The sequence below is a fragment of the Pteropus alecto genome, unplaced genomic scaffold, assembly GCF_000325575.1.
Source record: "Pteropus alecto unplaced genomic scaffold, ASM32557v1 scaffold60, whole genome shotgun sequence".
In the NCBI taxonomy this organism is placed as follows: Eukaryota; Metazoa; Chordata; class Mammalia; order Chiroptera; family Pteropodidae; genus Pteropus; species Pteropus alecto.
This window is the reverse complement of record NW_006430726.1, coordinates 6,454,316-6,469,003: the sequence shown is the minus strand read 5'-3', so window position 1 is coordinate 6,469,003 and position 14,688 is coordinate 6,454,316. Positions and strand designations below refer to the sequence as shown.

General features: G+C 63.3%; 3 protein-coding genes across 14 annotated transcripts in view; 2 read left to right on the top strand and 1 right to left on the bottom strand.

Annotated features, from left to right (window-relative positions):
* Nucleotides 1-4,138, top strand: part of CIB2 (calcium and integrin binding family member 2) — a 15,135-nt gene extending 10,997 nt beyond the window's left edge. For all 12 annotated transcript variants that reach the window (XM_015594061.2, XM_015594059.2, XM_015594063.2 and 9 more), the window contains 3 exons: nt 1,066-1,213; nt 3,047-3,242; nt 3,617-4,138. In XM_015594061.2, coding sequence (XP_015449547.1) covers nt 1,066-1,213; nt 3,047-3,242; nt 3,617-3,638 — 366 coding nt within the window. In that variant the 3' untranslated portion in view covers nt 3,639-4,138. The remainder of the gene's footprint in view (nt 1-1,065; nt 1,214-3,046; nt 3,243-3,616) is intronic.
* A 160-nt stretch (nt 4,139-4,298) lies between these two features.
* Nucleotides 4,299-14,688, bottom strand: part of SH2D7 (SH2 domain containing 7) — a 12,268-nt gene continuing 1,878 nt past the window's right edge. The window contains exons 2-7 of the mRNA XM_006905377.3: nt 10,245-13,079; nt 8,923-9,012; nt 8,214-8,379; nt 7,768-7,980; nt 6,183-6,836; nt 4,299-4,910 (exon numbers count right to left, since the gene is read on the bottom strand). Coding sequence (XP_006905439.1) covers nt 4,860-4,910; nt 6,183-6,836; nt 7,768-7,980; nt 8,214-8,379; nt 8,923-9,012; nt 10,245-10,420 — 1,350 coding nt within the window. The 5' untranslated portion in view covers nt 10,421-13,079 and the 3' untranslated portion in view covers nt 4,299-4,859. The remainder of the gene's footprint in view (nt 4,911-6,182; nt 6,837-7,767; nt 7,981-8,213; nt 8,380-8,922; nt 9,013-10,244; nt 13,080-14,688) is intronic.
* TBC1D2B (TBC1 domain family member 2B) overlaps nt 12,694-14,688 on the top strand; it is a 46,206-nt gene continuing 44,211 nt past the window's right edge. The window contains 1 exon segment of the mRNA XM_025050423.1: nt 12,694-12,699. Coding sequence (XP_024906191.1) covers nt 12,694-12,699 — 6 coding nt within the window.

The following is a 14,688-nucleotide window of genomic DNA, read 5'->3' as shown; positions in this document are numbered from 1 at the left end:
CCTCGGCCTCCTCACCTCGGCAAGGCGTGGGGCTGCCGTGACTGGTCCTGCCCACGGCGCCCTGGGCCTGCGTTGGCCGCCTGCCCCTTTGTCGGATGGCCAGCCCCCCGTGCTTGACAGACCTGGCGCCTGCTTTCTCGGGTCCTCTCTCGGTCCCGCCTTGTCTGGCCGTGGCCTGTCATGGCCCGGTGGCCCACGGCTTCCCTCTTCGACTCCAGTGTGCACAGGGGTCACCCGGGGACCTGGTCAAAATGCCGGCTCGGGTTCCGAGGTCTGGGGGCCCGTGACCGTTCCCTAACAGGCTCCCAGGAGGGCCCGATGCCGCTGGCGCTCAGAGCACACGTGCGTTTGACGTGAAGGCTTCTTTCACGAGTGCCTCACCCACGACACACGTCAGATGCCCTCCGCCACGTGGCGCGGCACTTGGCACACAGCCCTCACGTGTGGCTCTGGGTTCACCTCATGGATCCATCCACCTGGGGCCTGTGTCCTGGCTGTGGCCTCAAGTCCTGAAGGACAGTGAGGCCAGGTGCGGCCCTGGGCAAGTGGCCAGCCTGGCCTGGACAGGGGCTTGCGAGCAGGCTCAGGGTCCCTGGAAGGTCTCGGGCGCTCAGGCAGGAGCCACGTGGTCATCTCTGAGCCTCCCGGGCCACCCAGGCTGGGCACAGAGTGGGGTGGAGGGCGACAGGAGAGATGGCCCTGAGTGACCTGAGGTCAGGGAGGGAGTCGGTGGCCGACGGAGGAGAATTCGAAGGAGCTGGGCGTTTGCTGGCCTGGGGTCCGATGGGCTCTCCGACTCTCGCCACTTGTCTCGTTCAGTGACGATGTGACATGACCTGACACAGAGCTCCTGCGGGCGCCGGCATCACACCTTCCCTACGGCAACTCACTCCGTCCCCTCACGGCCTGGTTAAGTGGGTGCAGTTATTATTTCCATTTTACAGATGGGGGAGCTGAGGCCGGGGGATGAGGCCACTCATCCAGCGTCACGTAGGCCGCCAGCTGCCCGGCCTGGAGCCCTCCGGTCCGCCTGGCCCCCGGCGATCGCTGTGGCTCTCTCCGCAGGAGAACCCCTTCAAGGAGCGGATCGTGGAGGCTTTCTCTGAGGACGGCGACGGGAACCTCACCTTCAACGACTTCGTGGACATGTTCTCCGTGCTCTGCGAGTCGGCTCCCCGCGAGCTCAAGGCCAACTACGCCTTCAAGATCTACGGTAACGGGGACGCTGTGGGGGGCGGTACTCGGCCCATCGGGCCATCCGGTTCCCGCCGGCTCAGCCCTGGAGGACAGTGGGACACCTGCGTCCCCAGTACGAGAGTGTCAGCCCAGCTGGGTGGCCGGTCACAACCAGGACACTGGGGATTTTGCGGGGTCCTGGGAGCAGATGGAAGAGGAGGGCCCCCGGGACAGCGATGCCCGTGGGGGGCCACTGCAGGGCTGCAGGGGGGCCGAGCAGCTCTGTGCTCTTGAAGGGTCGCAGGCGTCCTGGGGTCACAAGGTGAGGCCTCAGCTAGGCACTGAGGCCCCCATAGGACACACTCTGGCCGAGGTGAGGCCACCTCACCTCACCCGGCCCTGGATCCGCCATTCCCCCTTTCCGGCCACCAGAGGGCGCCAGGCACCACAAAGTCCTGGTTCTACAGTGACCAGAGGCTTCACTCCCGCTGCGTCCAGTCCTGAGACAGTCCCCAGACAGGGACACTGAGGCCCAGGGAGGGGCGGGGACCCGTCCTTGACCAGAGGAGCCACAGACACACCTGTCCCCAGCACGTCGACCGCCAGGCACCAGGCCTCTCGGGTGTGTTCCAGAGGACTTTGGTTTAGACTCATCTGTGCACCCACGTGTGTTTGCAGCTCAGACACAGAACCTGCACTGTCTCCCCACCACAAACCGTGCCTGCTGCTCCATAAAACCCTGAATTCCACACATCACCCCTCTAGTCTGGACCCTGTGGCCTTGCTCCTGGGCAGGGCTGTTGTCTGCAGAGAAAAGGCCATGCGGAGCCGGGCGTAGGGGCCCGTGATGGGAGGACTGGGCGCCCTCGCGCGCCTGGCTGGGGTGGAGTGGGGGAGGACAGCTGGGGGCCTGAACCCGCACCTTCTCACGTAAAGTGGGCCCAGGATCCCGTGTCACCAGCCCTGCGGGCGTCCGGCCAGCCCATCTGCCAGCAGTCTCCCCCAGAGCATGCTGGGCACCCCGAGGACACCGATGAACCCTCCCCACGCTGCCCGGGCGTCCACAGTGCAGACGGGCGGGGGCCACCCGCCAGGAGCCTGGGCTCCGGGATGCGCCGCTGACCAGGGACATGACCCCTGCAGGTCACTCGCCCTCTCCAATGTCGTGTCACCTGTGCAGCAGGGACCCTAGTTGCACCTGCTGAATAGCCTTGTTTTGAGAATTAAATGAGCTGGGGCCTGCGACACTCACTTGAGCTGTCACGTCGGGGTTTGGCCAGTGGGTGGGGTGCTCAGGGCGGAGGCCCGTAGGTCTAGGAAGCTCCCCGCAACCAGGACGGGATGTCGAGCCAAAGCGGGAGGAGGAGCGAGGTCTGCTGGACGGGTCGATGGGAAGGACCCTCCTGCGTGACGGCCTGGTCCTTGGGTCGGGCGGGCAGCAGGAAGGTAAGGTCGCTGTGCCCAGCCTGTGTCGAGGGGCAGCGCCAAGCCATGCTGCCCGCTCTGTGCACAGAAGCCGGCCGTGGGGGCCGCCCACGGAGGGGCCCGTGTGTCCCCGACCGCGAGTCTGGCTGGGACCAGAGCAAATGGGAGAGCTGAGAAAATTGTCTTAGCATCACGCAGGCCTGGTCACCGTCCCCCAGGCAGCCCTCTGACCTCGATGCGGCCACTCGGCCTCTCTCGCCTCGGTTTCCTTAGCTCTCGAGGGAACACGGGGTCAGATTCCCAGGAGGCCTTGGATTTGGACGGCTGAACTGTCCCAGGAGCCGGTGTCCCCAGAGCGCGTGTGGGGAGGCTGCCGGGTGTACACGTGTGACCACTCGGAGGTGACACAGCCCTGGCCTGAGCGTCCCTGCCCCCCGCCCCGCAGACTTCAACACCGACAACTTCATCTGCAAGGAGGACTTGGAGCTGACGCTGGGCCGGCTCACCAAGTCGGAGCTGGACGAGGACGAGGTGGTGCTCGTGTGTGACAAGGTCATCGAGGAGGCCGACCTGGACGGTGACGGCAAGCTGGGCTTCGCCGACTTCGAGGACATGATCGCCAAGGCCCCTGACTTCCTCAGGTGCCGCCGGGGGCTGGCTTGGGAGGGAAGCTGAGCACGGGGGCCGCAGCTCACGTCCTGGCCTCCCGGGACCCCACGCAGGCCGGCCGTCACCGCCCACGAGAACAGAGGTGCCCGCAGGCCCTGTGCAGCCAGGGAAGTCCCCTGTCCCCTGCAGGCCGAGGGCAAAGACCTGGGGCCTCCGGTGATGTTGGGGTGGGACTTGGCACGGCCGGTCCACGAGCCTGCCTTCCCTCGGCGTGGGCCGACTTCGTCCTGCGCCCCCCAGACCTGTCGGGGCCGGGCAGGGCCAGGCAGGGCCAGGCTGGCTTTTCCCCGACAGGCCCTGTAGCCCCAGCCCAGGCCTCTCACGCTCTCCTGCTCTTTCTTTCCAGCACCTTCCACATCCGGATCTGAGGACCCTGCCGAGGTCGCAGGGGCCCCGAAGCCCACCATCCTGCTTTGCTGTCTGTCTAATCGTGACCTCCAGGCTCCCAGGACTGGCGCCGCGGCCTCCGGGTTTGCACCCACGAACGTTTCCTTGGCCCTATCAGCAAAAAATCCTGCAGCAGGGAAGGGGGTGAGGGGCGGGGCTTCCCCAGGCCCACAGCCCCGCCCTCTGTCCCCTGACCTCCCTGTCCCCTGGCCCTCTCCCCATCAGCAATGGCCCCGGGAGGGGAAGGAAGAACACCTAACGGGGGTGGGTCGTACGGACTTGTCACAGTGCTAGAGACACCCAGGCCGCCCAAGGCGACGTGGGGGAAAAACGAGAGAGACAACGGGGTTACCGAGCTACGCAGTCTTTCTCCACGCCTCGCCGTCCCTGTCCCCCCTTCCCCGCCACGTGCAACCCTCGCTGGTGTGTGCTGCCCACAGACTCGTGAACTCCTGGTAGTAAAAGCCTTTCCTGTCCCCGTGCCGTGTGTGTCTGCATTAGGACACGCTCCCCGGTCCCTGTCCCCCTGGGCCTGGACCCACCGCCCGCCGTCACCTCCGGGCCGGTGCCGCCTCCCCGCCTCGGGCCCTCACACCTTTCGGTGCCTGTTGTCAGGCGAGTTTTTTTCGGCACTAGTTCCCGTGAACGTTTGTGGGCGCCCGCCCTGTGTCAGGCCCAGGCTGGTCGCCGTACATAGTCCTGACAACCCCGGAGGCCTCTGGGCGGGGGGCTCCCCGCCCGTGGGGACTGAGCCAGCTCTGCCTGGGGCAGGGCGGGGAGCAGCAAGCTGTCCCCCTTAGGGAGGTGGGGACACGGGGAAGAGGGCCCGTGGGACAGAGGAAGGGGATCCAGGCCGAGCAGCCTGGCCTGATGGTGGCCGTAGGCCAGGCGTGTCCCCACATCCGGAGCTGGTGCTGGGCAGGGCCCTTGGGGCTCCGGAGGTGGGCTGCCTGCTGGGCCAGGGGCTCGGAGGGGAGGGCGTGAGTCGGCTCCTCTGCGGCCTTGATCTCCTTCCGCGGTGGGTGACAGGCCCTGGGGGATGGGACGCAGCCCGAGCAGCGGGCAGCCAGAAGGCCGCTCTCTGAGTCTGGCTCTGCCGCAGGCTGGGGGGTCTGACGGGCTGGGGGCCACCTTCCGGTGAGCTGGGCGTCCCTGGCTGGATGACCGGAATCCCGGGCTGTGGGCTGCTGGAAGCCAGGCCCTCAGGCTCGGTGCTTCTTGTCCACAAAGAAGAACCTCCGGGGCTTGTCAGGCTGCACGGAGGGACAAGACGCTGCAGCCAGGGCCCCTGGACAGGGCAGGGTGGCCGGGGCTGGGAGGTCCTTCGGCACGGGGGGGCGGGGGGACCGGTGGGCTTTCCACCAGGCCCCCTTCCCTCACTGGAGGGCCCTGGGGCCCCCTAATCCCCAGAGCTCTTTGCCTAGCCAGGTCCTGGGACGCAGGGGTGCCCTCGGTGTAGTGGGGTGGGGCTGTCCACGGCGCCGCCAGGGACCAGGCAGGACGGGGCTTCGCAGCCAGGGCAGACGCAGACACGAGATGTGGCTCCTGTGGTTCCTGGGACTGACTGCCCACAGTCCCAGGAGGCCGCCCCGTCCCGGGCGTGTGGGCGCAGCCCGGCCCCAGGGGCAGCTGCCAGAGCTTCCTGTGACGTCCCCTTAGCTGGGGGCAGGTTTCACTGTTCAGACCGGAGAGGTCCGCACGTGCCGAGGCCTGGGGCTGTCCCCGTGGGGCGCACCCTCCCTGCTCATCCGCCCCAGCTCTGGGCAGAGGTTTCGGGGCTCAGGAGGGGAAACGCTGAGCAACCTCCCCCCGCCCGCCGTTCTGCTCCCCACTTCCCCCCTCCTCCTTCCTTATCAGAAACCCTCAGTCTGACAGCTCTGTTCACTGGAGCCATCCTGGGCTGTGTCCTGAGCACAAGCAGCTGCCCAGCAGCATCCTCCGGGCAGCTGCCCCTGGACACAGCTTGAGGACCAGCCACTCTACAGATGAGGGACTGGAGGTCCCGGGCAGTGTTGCTACCTAAGAATGCAGAATGCCCAGGTAACTTTGAGTTTTCGAATAATTGAAAAACGATGGCAGTACTTGGGACATACTTATGCTTGAAAAAAAATTACCGGTTGTTTATCTGGAATTCAAGTTAACTGGGCTCCTGGGTTTCATCTTGCTAAATCTGCCATACTTCAATTGCCAGGGAAACTGTCTTGCCCAAAGCCACATGGCCCGGGAGTGGCTGAGCCCTGACAGGTCAGACCCGGAGCCAAGACCCCCTGCAGCAGCCAAGAGGGAGGGACAGGGAGGGACAGGGAGTCAGGCTCTGCTGCAGAAAAAGACCTCGGAAGGGCCTGGAAGCCTCCATCTCACACCCACGTCTACGGCAGCCTCTCCCACCGCCTCGCCTCGAAGCACCTGTCAGGGCTGGGAAGTTCTGGGTGCCTTGGGGCAGGGGCGGTGACCAAGGCCATGTGTCCCTTCTACCGCCAGGTGTCCCCTCAGGGCTGGCAAGCACCCAGCCCCCCCGAACCCACCTTTTGCGTCCGCCCGGCGTCTCTGCTCTTGGCTGCTGGGATTTGTTCGTAAGCGTTCCTGGGCTCTGGGAGCTCGGGGGTCCCCTCGTAGCCACAGTCTGGGGATCTCGACAGCTCTCTGCATGTGAGACTGGCCCCAGGGTAGGGGGGCCGGGCAGAGCCGCCCCAGTGGACTGGGATCTGCTGGTAGGCGCCTTGGTCGGCCGCATCCCCGGCCTCCTCCGGGGCTGCTGTCTGGACGAGTTCGTAGGTGTCTGCACAACGGCCCTGGGAGCAGGGCTGGGCCCTGTGGCGCAGCTTCGGAGACCCCTGGCTCCAGGTAGCAGCCAAGGGTCCCAGAGCCTCAGAACTGGGGGGCAGGAGGAGGCCCCAGGAGGTGGGAGACACTGCAGGGCCCCGGCCTGGGTCCCCCGCAGCGAGGGCAGGCCCGCTCTGGCCCCCGTCGAGGGGGCTCCTCGGGGCCTCCTTGCCTGGGGAGCAGGCCCGGCTGCCCGCCGGCCCCTGCCCCTGCTCGCCGGACCCCTCCGCACCCCGCCCCAGGCGCATCTGATTCCGCTTCCTCAGGTCCGCGTAGACGACGTTGCTGGTGCCTCCGAAAGACTCGTCCAGAAGGGAGGCGCTCCTCTTGGGGAGGGGGGGCACCCCGATGGGGACCTGGGGGGAGAGGGACAGAGCCTCGTGGAGGTCGTCGGGTGAACCGAAGCTCCGCTGAGCCGAGACCCGCCTCTTGGCCTCGGTTTACCCGACCGTCCCATGCGGGGTGGCCACGGCCAGCGGCCGCGCGGGACTGAGCACGGCCTTGCGGTGGCATTCCGAGTCCAGGGTCACCAGCGGTCCCCCCGCCCGAGCCCATGCTGCCTCTGAGGCGGCCCTCAGAACGGCCCCCCCAAGCCGATCGTGCGTGTCCGTCCGGCAGAGACAGGGCGAGCGCGCGGGGCAGGACGCAGCGGCCCGTGGGGGGCCACACGCCACGGGGAGCCGGCGACCGCGCTCCGCCCCACGGTGTGACAAGGCCGCGGTGATGTCTGGAGTCTGCCTAGTTACGCGTCGCGGGGGAGCGCGCCGTCAGGCCTGAGCGCCGAGCGGAGGTGGGGAGGGGGCTGTGTCCGCGGCTCGGGTGTCCCTCTGAGGTGACAGCGACGCGGAGAACGAGGTGCTGTGAGCGCGAAGCACGGCTGGGAGGAGCGCGCGGGCGGCGGGAACGGCCAGGCGAGGCCCCGACGCAGAGACCGGACCCCGGGAGCCGCCGTGGAAGAGAGCGAGGCCTTGACTGACAGGCCCCCCGCTCTACAGTTTACGGAGGGATTTCCGGCGTTTCGCATCCGTTCTGTCATTGACGGCTCGCAGGAACCACAGGAACGGTAAACCGAGGCTCAGAGCGACAATGGGACTTACCTGAAGTCACCCAGCTAGAAAGGCCAAGCCAAGGTGTGACCACATCCAGCGGCCAGCGGCAGGCCGGGCACAGGCGAGCCACCTGGCCGCCCGGCTGGGCCGGTGCCGCTCTGGGCATGGCGCTCACCCGCTGCAGCCTGAGGCACGGCGTGGCACCCGCCACCCCGGTCTGGCGCCCAGGTCCCCTCACCTCCATGCTCTCCTCCCCCGACACGTTCCTGGGACGCCCATCCGGGTTCTTCCTCGTGGGCAGGAAGGACACCTGGGGCTTGGGCGGGGGGCAGGGGCCAGCGGCCCTGTCTGCGACCTCCGTGGCGGACGCCGTGGCCAGTGGCTTTTCCAGGCCTGGGCTGGGCTGGCGAAGGCCCAGCGTGATGGCATCGTACAGGTCATTGTCCTCTGGCTGCGGGCGGTAGGGGCACAGCAGGTGTGTGGTCACACACCCCCTGCCGGCGAGCCCGCCCGCCAAGCTGGCTGGCGAGGGACTGACACACGCCCACCAGGTCCCTGAGCTGGGGGGACACACGGCCTCCCCTTCGTCTCCCCTTCGTGAGTGACCCGGGTGGCAGTGGATGGGGAGGAAAAGGCACGTGGCCCCCGCCTGCCACCCCTGCCCCGGGGAAGAGGCGTGCCTACCCGGGGACAGGCAGCAGCCAGCGTCTCCCCAAAGGGCTCAAACTGCACATCCTGGTAATGCCGCACCAGCTCGGCCAGGCTGCCGTGGCTGCGGGTGTCCCCCGAGACGAGGTAGCGCCGGTTTGAGAGCTGGGTGATGACGAAGTGTCGGCAGCGGTCACCCCCCCTGCAACACAAGCGCTTGTGGCCTGAGGCTGCTGATGATAAATACAGAGTGAGGTCCCCCCCAACCGTGCCCTTGCCCGAGGCAGCCTCGCTGGCCCACCCTGATCCCCCGCACTGCTGGCAGGTGGAGTCCAGCTCCCGTGCCCACCCACGCCGGGCACCCCAGGAGCCGCTGGCACCTTGGCCTCGCGCCTCTGCACCCGTGGCCATGCAGTCCCCGCTACCGGGGATGCTCCCCAGACCCCAGCCGCACCTCCCCTCTGCCTAGTTCGCTGCTGCTCTTCCTCGATGCTGGGCTCGGAGCGTCCCTCCGGGAAGCTGGCCCCAGCCTCTCATGGCAACCCCCTCTGACAACTGGGTCTCCATCCCAGCAAGTGGCCAGCACCCCTCAGGAAATGTCTGGCAGGCACGGGGTGCATGACAGAGGGAGCCAGGGCCCTGCGAGAGCCGGGCGTCTAGGCTGGTGGGGCCTCCAGGCTTATCTGCAGGGCCGGTTCCAAGAGCCCGAGCCGGCCAGGCCCCCGCAGAGGGCTCCCTCTCTTACCTGTAGGACAGGATGTAGCCGGTGGCCCGGTCACTGAGGCGGATGAGGAAGGAGCCAAGAGCTTTGTCCCCGAGCAGCTGCTCCGTCTGCCTGGGCAGAGGACGTGCCATTAGCTGGCGCCTTGTGTGGTTACGGCAGCAGGAGTAGCCTTACCTGGACCAGCCTCGGGGTCCCTGCTGGCCATGTCCTTGGGTGCCAGACCCCCAGCCTCTACAGGGGCCTCCCGCAGACCTTAGGTGGGTCTGTGGTCTGCCTGGGCTCAGTTGAGCAGCACAAGACTCAATCTGGGGCTGGGCTGGCGTCCTGAGGCTACAGGTACCCGCCCCCTCCCCACCCACGCAGCCTCACCAGCAGGCACAGTAGCCACTGACCCCGGCCACCCCATCTCCGCCTGAGTCACTCTGCAGCCGTGGTAGGTCCATACAGCCGCGGCGTTTAGGTTTGCGGGGCCCTTGCTCAGGACCACCGTGCAAGGTGGCGTAGGGTGTGCACTGAATGAGTGTCCCCGTCTGCAGCCTGATCATAATAGCGCCTCGGAGGTTCCCACCCCCCTGCATGTGCCCTCCAGCCCTGGGCTGCTGTGGATATTTCTAAATGGTGCCAAGTATTTTGGAGGCATGCTGGGCAATTCCAGCTGTCTGCTTTGGCAGCACCGTCACCTGGTTACTCACCAAATACTAGATGCCCCCTGTGTGCAAGGCCAGCCATAAAATCTGCAGAGCCCCGCACTAAATGAAAACGTGGAGCCCCTCGCTCGAACAGCAAGACTCAGGAGAGTGACGGCATGCCTCGAGACCAAGAACAGGCTCTTCAGAGCCGCGGGCCCCGGGCAACTGCGCGAGTCGGAGCTGTGACGCCGGCTCCGTGCCAGGCACTGTGCCAGGAGGCCCGAATGACCAGCTGGATTTGTCTTTCATCCAGTGCGTGGGCAGCTGGGAGATCCAGCCCAATCGGAAAGCCGACCCCCACATCTTGGCCTTTATTTCTGGTGTCACTGGACACCCAGGTTTTCCGGGGAGAGTCCTTGCTGAAAACAGTTCCAGCCTGTCACGAATGGTGCTGGGTCTGGATGATAAGCGGCACTGTCCCCTAGTGGTTTGTCACGTTGTTCACAGCTGGTCTGAAAGCATCCTGCTCCCACGGGCCCTCTGAGTCCTGGCCTATGCACGGAGGGGCCGGCCTGTTCCCCCCACCTCCTCCAGGGGTCCCTGCCTAGCCCAGGGAGAGGGCAGGAACTGGTCTTGTCCCAGAGCCCCCAAACCGTGTTCTTGGCGCCTCGGGGCTGTGGGCCATGCTGAGCATGTGGACAGGGCCAGCCTTACTTGCGGGTGATGAATCCGTGGAACCAGGGGGGCAGGGCTCCGTCCTGCAGAATGAGGGGGGCCTGCGTCTCCATGAACCACCTCAGGGCCAGCTCCTGCAGCTTGGCCAGGGCCTGGCCGTCCGCCGCCCCCTCGAGCCCCCTCCCCAGGCTGAGCTGCCTCGGGCTGCCCTCCATCTGGCCGGCTCTGGAGGGGAAGCAGAGCCCAGGCCCCTCGCCCCTATATCTGTGTGGCCCTGCTCATTTGCCTGAGCCCACGCCCGCCCCGACTGCTGGCAGCACACAGAAGCCCCATTGTCGCCTCCGGGCCGGTGGCTGGTTCACTACTATCACGCTTTTGGGGTGGCACCTTGGCTGACTGGAGACACTGCGGGCAGGGTCACCTTGCTATGTCACCTCTAGCAAATGACCTCCAACCAGCAGATGAGCTGCCCCCTGGACTGGCCTTTCTCCCCAAGCTGCTGTGCTTTTCACGGCTAAGACCAGCCTTGGCGAAGCCCACAGTGATGCCGCCGTCAGCAAGGCGAGGGACCCGGATTCCACGTGCGCTCCCTCCCCGAGGCCACTTACAATCTGGCGACGTTCTGTGCCGATTAACCCCTCCTTCCCTTCGGGACGTATGTCCTAGTCTCTAGGTCACTGCGAGGACAAATGCGATAGCATCGTGGTTAAGATGAGGGGAGGTCTATGTGAATCCAAGAGGGCGATACCCGTCAGGCGGTGGTCGCCTGGGCAGGGAATGGTGACCGGGGCTGCCGGCGTCTAGTTTTTGGTCTGGACGGCGGGCTACATGAGCGCGTTTGCTTCGTGAGAGCTCGCGGAGCTCTGCACTCATGGGATGTGGCTACAGCCATATTTCCTTGGTTCCAATTCCGGCTGACGAGCTACGTCGCCTCTAGCAAATGACGACAACTTTTCTGGGCTTCGGTGTCTTCATCTCTGAAGCAGGGACAATCAAAACGGCTGTCGTTAGGAAGGTGTTAAGTCCTTAGGCAGTGTCTGAAATTACACAAGCGGTCAGGCTCAGCCGTCGCCTTGGCGATGATGGCACCGAGGGTGCTGGCCTAACAACCGTTTCTGTTATGACTGCTGCTCCGACTTCATCGTGGCCACCTCCAATCGAGATAAAAACGCTGAGGGCGGCTGTGGGGTACATGTGATTTAGAGGAACGGGAAGGGCCTGAGGCCAGCCCGTGACCTCAAGCTGGTCAGCTCCTTCCCCATCTGGGGTGCCCACGGGCCCCACGTGGGGAGGGAGTGAAGTACGGCAGTCCCCGCTCTCTGCTCAGGGTCATGCGCGTGGCAAGTGTTTCTGGGGGGTCAGCCACTGGGAACCTCACTTTTATAAACAATTTCCAGCCTTGGAAGTGGGGTGTCCACTCCAGCCAGGGGACATGGAAGAGATCCACCGTGCTCGTAATTGCTAGTTGGTCTTCCCACCACAGATATAAGCCAGGGATATGCTGAGGTCGGAATAGAAAGCCCAGCCTGAAGCTGACAAGGACTAGAATTTTCTATGTGGGGGCGGATGGGCGGGCAGCGGATTGCATCTCTGTCTCCCCTGACCTCTGATACTCAGCATGTCCTGTGGCTCTGTCATTAACAGAAATCACACAGATTTCCAAGTCATGTTACAGTGGTTGCAGACATCTTGAGACATCATTTTTCTCAGCCTCCCCTCAAAATTACAGTAATTAGACCCAGTGCTGGATCTTGTTATTTAACTTGCAAATAAAGAAGTTTGGAGTAACTTCAGAAACATTTTATTAAGTCCGTTTCAACATAATTGATTTCCACTGCGATTCCAGGCATTTTATCTTGTGTATTTAAAAACTCTATTCTGAGAAGTGCCTGGCGTCACCAGGCACCCAAGCGGTTCCCAGCACGAGGAGGCTGAGGAAGCCGAGGTCTCCCCCGGAGTCCGGCTGCTGCCAGCGTAACGTCCTGGAAGTATTCAAATACAAAGAAATGTGTTTCTGTAATTTTCCATGAGGCGTCCTCTCGAGACCTGCTCGCCTGGATAATTTTAGGAGCGGAACCTGGGCGTTTGCATAAGAAAACAAAGGCTCTGTGTAGGAGAGGGCCAGGACCTAGGACAGCTCCTGCCAGGGGCGAAGGTCTAGGTCAGGCGAACAAAGGGGGTGTGTGTGTATGCATATCCAAGGAAATATATATGTTCTTTTCTTCCTCTCTTTCTTATGTTAAGGTGGCACACTACGCAGTGCTCTGTACCTTGCTTGGTAAAACACACTGAGCTATTTTGTAGCCTCTTCCATAAGAGTATAGACTGGGGGTGCCAGTCTATACCCTTTCCTTTACGGCTGCATAATCTTCCGCCGGATGGCCGCGCTATGATTTTTGTAACCGGTCCCCTGTCGATGATCATTTGGGCTGTTTCCAGGGTATTTTCATTTCCAGCACTGGGTCACCTCGTGCAGATTTGACAAAGCATGAGAGTGAGTACACCCACAGGACACATTCCCGAAGCGGGACTGCACCGTTACAAGGATATTTGCATTGGGAATTTTGATAGAAAATGTCATTAAATATTAAGTGAATGACTAGATGAATGGATGATATTTTCCTGCCGAGTCGTTCTGCAAGAAAAAGTGGGGCAGGGGTCCGATGTGGGTCCAGAAAGTCACCGACGCTGCTGTGACTCTTTCGGCCGCTCCATGTCACTGAGCGAGCTAGTCCTGTCATCTGTGGAGCTGCTGGGGCGGGAGGTGGCACCCAGAGACACCCCTTCCAGCCACCCTCCCCACGAAACGCAGCCTGTTCTGTCTTATTCGCAGGTAGTGGGGATTCGACGAGGACCTATAGAAATATCTGAGACCTGAAAACAAAACAAGAAATAAAAACGCACGCCAGCATTGGCTCCAAAATCTAAAATAAGCAAAGCGCAAACTCACAACGAACGAACGTATCGGTAAATGTCTACACAACAACACTGCGTCAGCTTCGTCTGGTGTTTATAAAAGTTCCATCCTGTCTGAACACGGTTCGGAGGTCACATGGTCTTATCTCACGAGGATCACCCAGTGTACAGGGAAACTGCCCTGCCAACCTCCCACCGTCAGCAGCCCGGAGGGTGCCCAGGCCCCTACCTGTCCCGGCCCTGGCCTGCCGGCCAGCACCTCAGATGCCCTCCTCCTACGAAAGAGAAGCACGAGGCGTGTAGATTTGCCTGCCAGTTTGGTAGGGAAATGAGGCCTCCTGGAAGCTGGCTCCCCCGTGCCGGGGCTGAGAGCTGCCTGCAGCGGGAGCCGACCAGGTGTAATGCTTTTCTGAGTCTCAGCATCACGGCAGCAGGTGGAGGCAAAGAGCCAGGGCTGGGCTGTTTGTTGAATGAATTAGCTACCAGACTGAGGTCTTCCACGCTTCAGGTGCTGTGCTGGGCGCTTTGCACTTACTACCTCATTTAAGCCTCACGGCAGCTCTAGGAGGTAATTGCTATTATTATGCTCGTTCTACGGATGGGGAACCTGAGGCACAGGGCGGCTGGGTGATCCACCCAATGTCGCAAAGCCCCTCCCTGATTTTGGAACTCTCTCTTGGCCTCCAGGGCCCAGTCCATTCCTCCTGCCCCATCAGGGCAGGAAGTGTGGAAAGCAAGTTCACTGCCCAAAATTCCCCCTTTCCGTAAACAGCAGCTACTTCCTCTTGGGTCGGCCACTTCCTCCTGGTCACTGGGTTCCAGAGAGGCTTGAGGGGGCAGGGACTCACATGGGCACACAGGGCAGGCCCCCTGCACCAAGCGAGCCTGCACTGGACACAAGGGAGGGACACGGGGTCCGTGTAAAGCTGATCCCTGATCACAGCACGGAGACATTTCACCTAAGAGACTTTGGGAACTGCAAAATGTCAGCAAGTCATCTCAGAAGGGTTCCAAGGAATTTAGAGCCACCAGAGGCAGCCCCCAAATTTCCATGTAGGAGAGCCTTGATAGGGTGATCTGATTTAAAAAGGGCGGGAACTAAAGTTCCACTTGTTTAGAATTTTATCTAACTATAAAAATTGAAGACGGTGGGAGGGGCTAAGGAGAGGAGATAAAGCCCCATCCTGGACCATCCCTCCAGCTCATGGTCCCAGGAAAGAGGGGCGAGACAGTGCAGGGTTTGTTTACGAAGCCATCAGCACCCCAGAGTGGCCTTGAGAGAGCTGGCAGGGCCAGGGAGCGCGTGTTCGTTGAAGTCGGTGCAGGACTGAGGTGTGAAGAGGCGGGCCGGGGGCCTGGCTTTCATCCCCGCCCTCTGCAGACACTGACCGCGCGCCCGCTCGGCGCGGGGCAGCGGGCTCTCTCTCTCGTGCAGTGCGGGCCAGAGGCTTGGCACACCGTCTCCTGCCGAGCTGGGACCCAGGGCGTTCGGGGGACACTCGGGTGGGTTTCGAGGCCTGCGCACTCCCGGATAACGACGCACGACGGTGCGCACACAAAGCGGCGG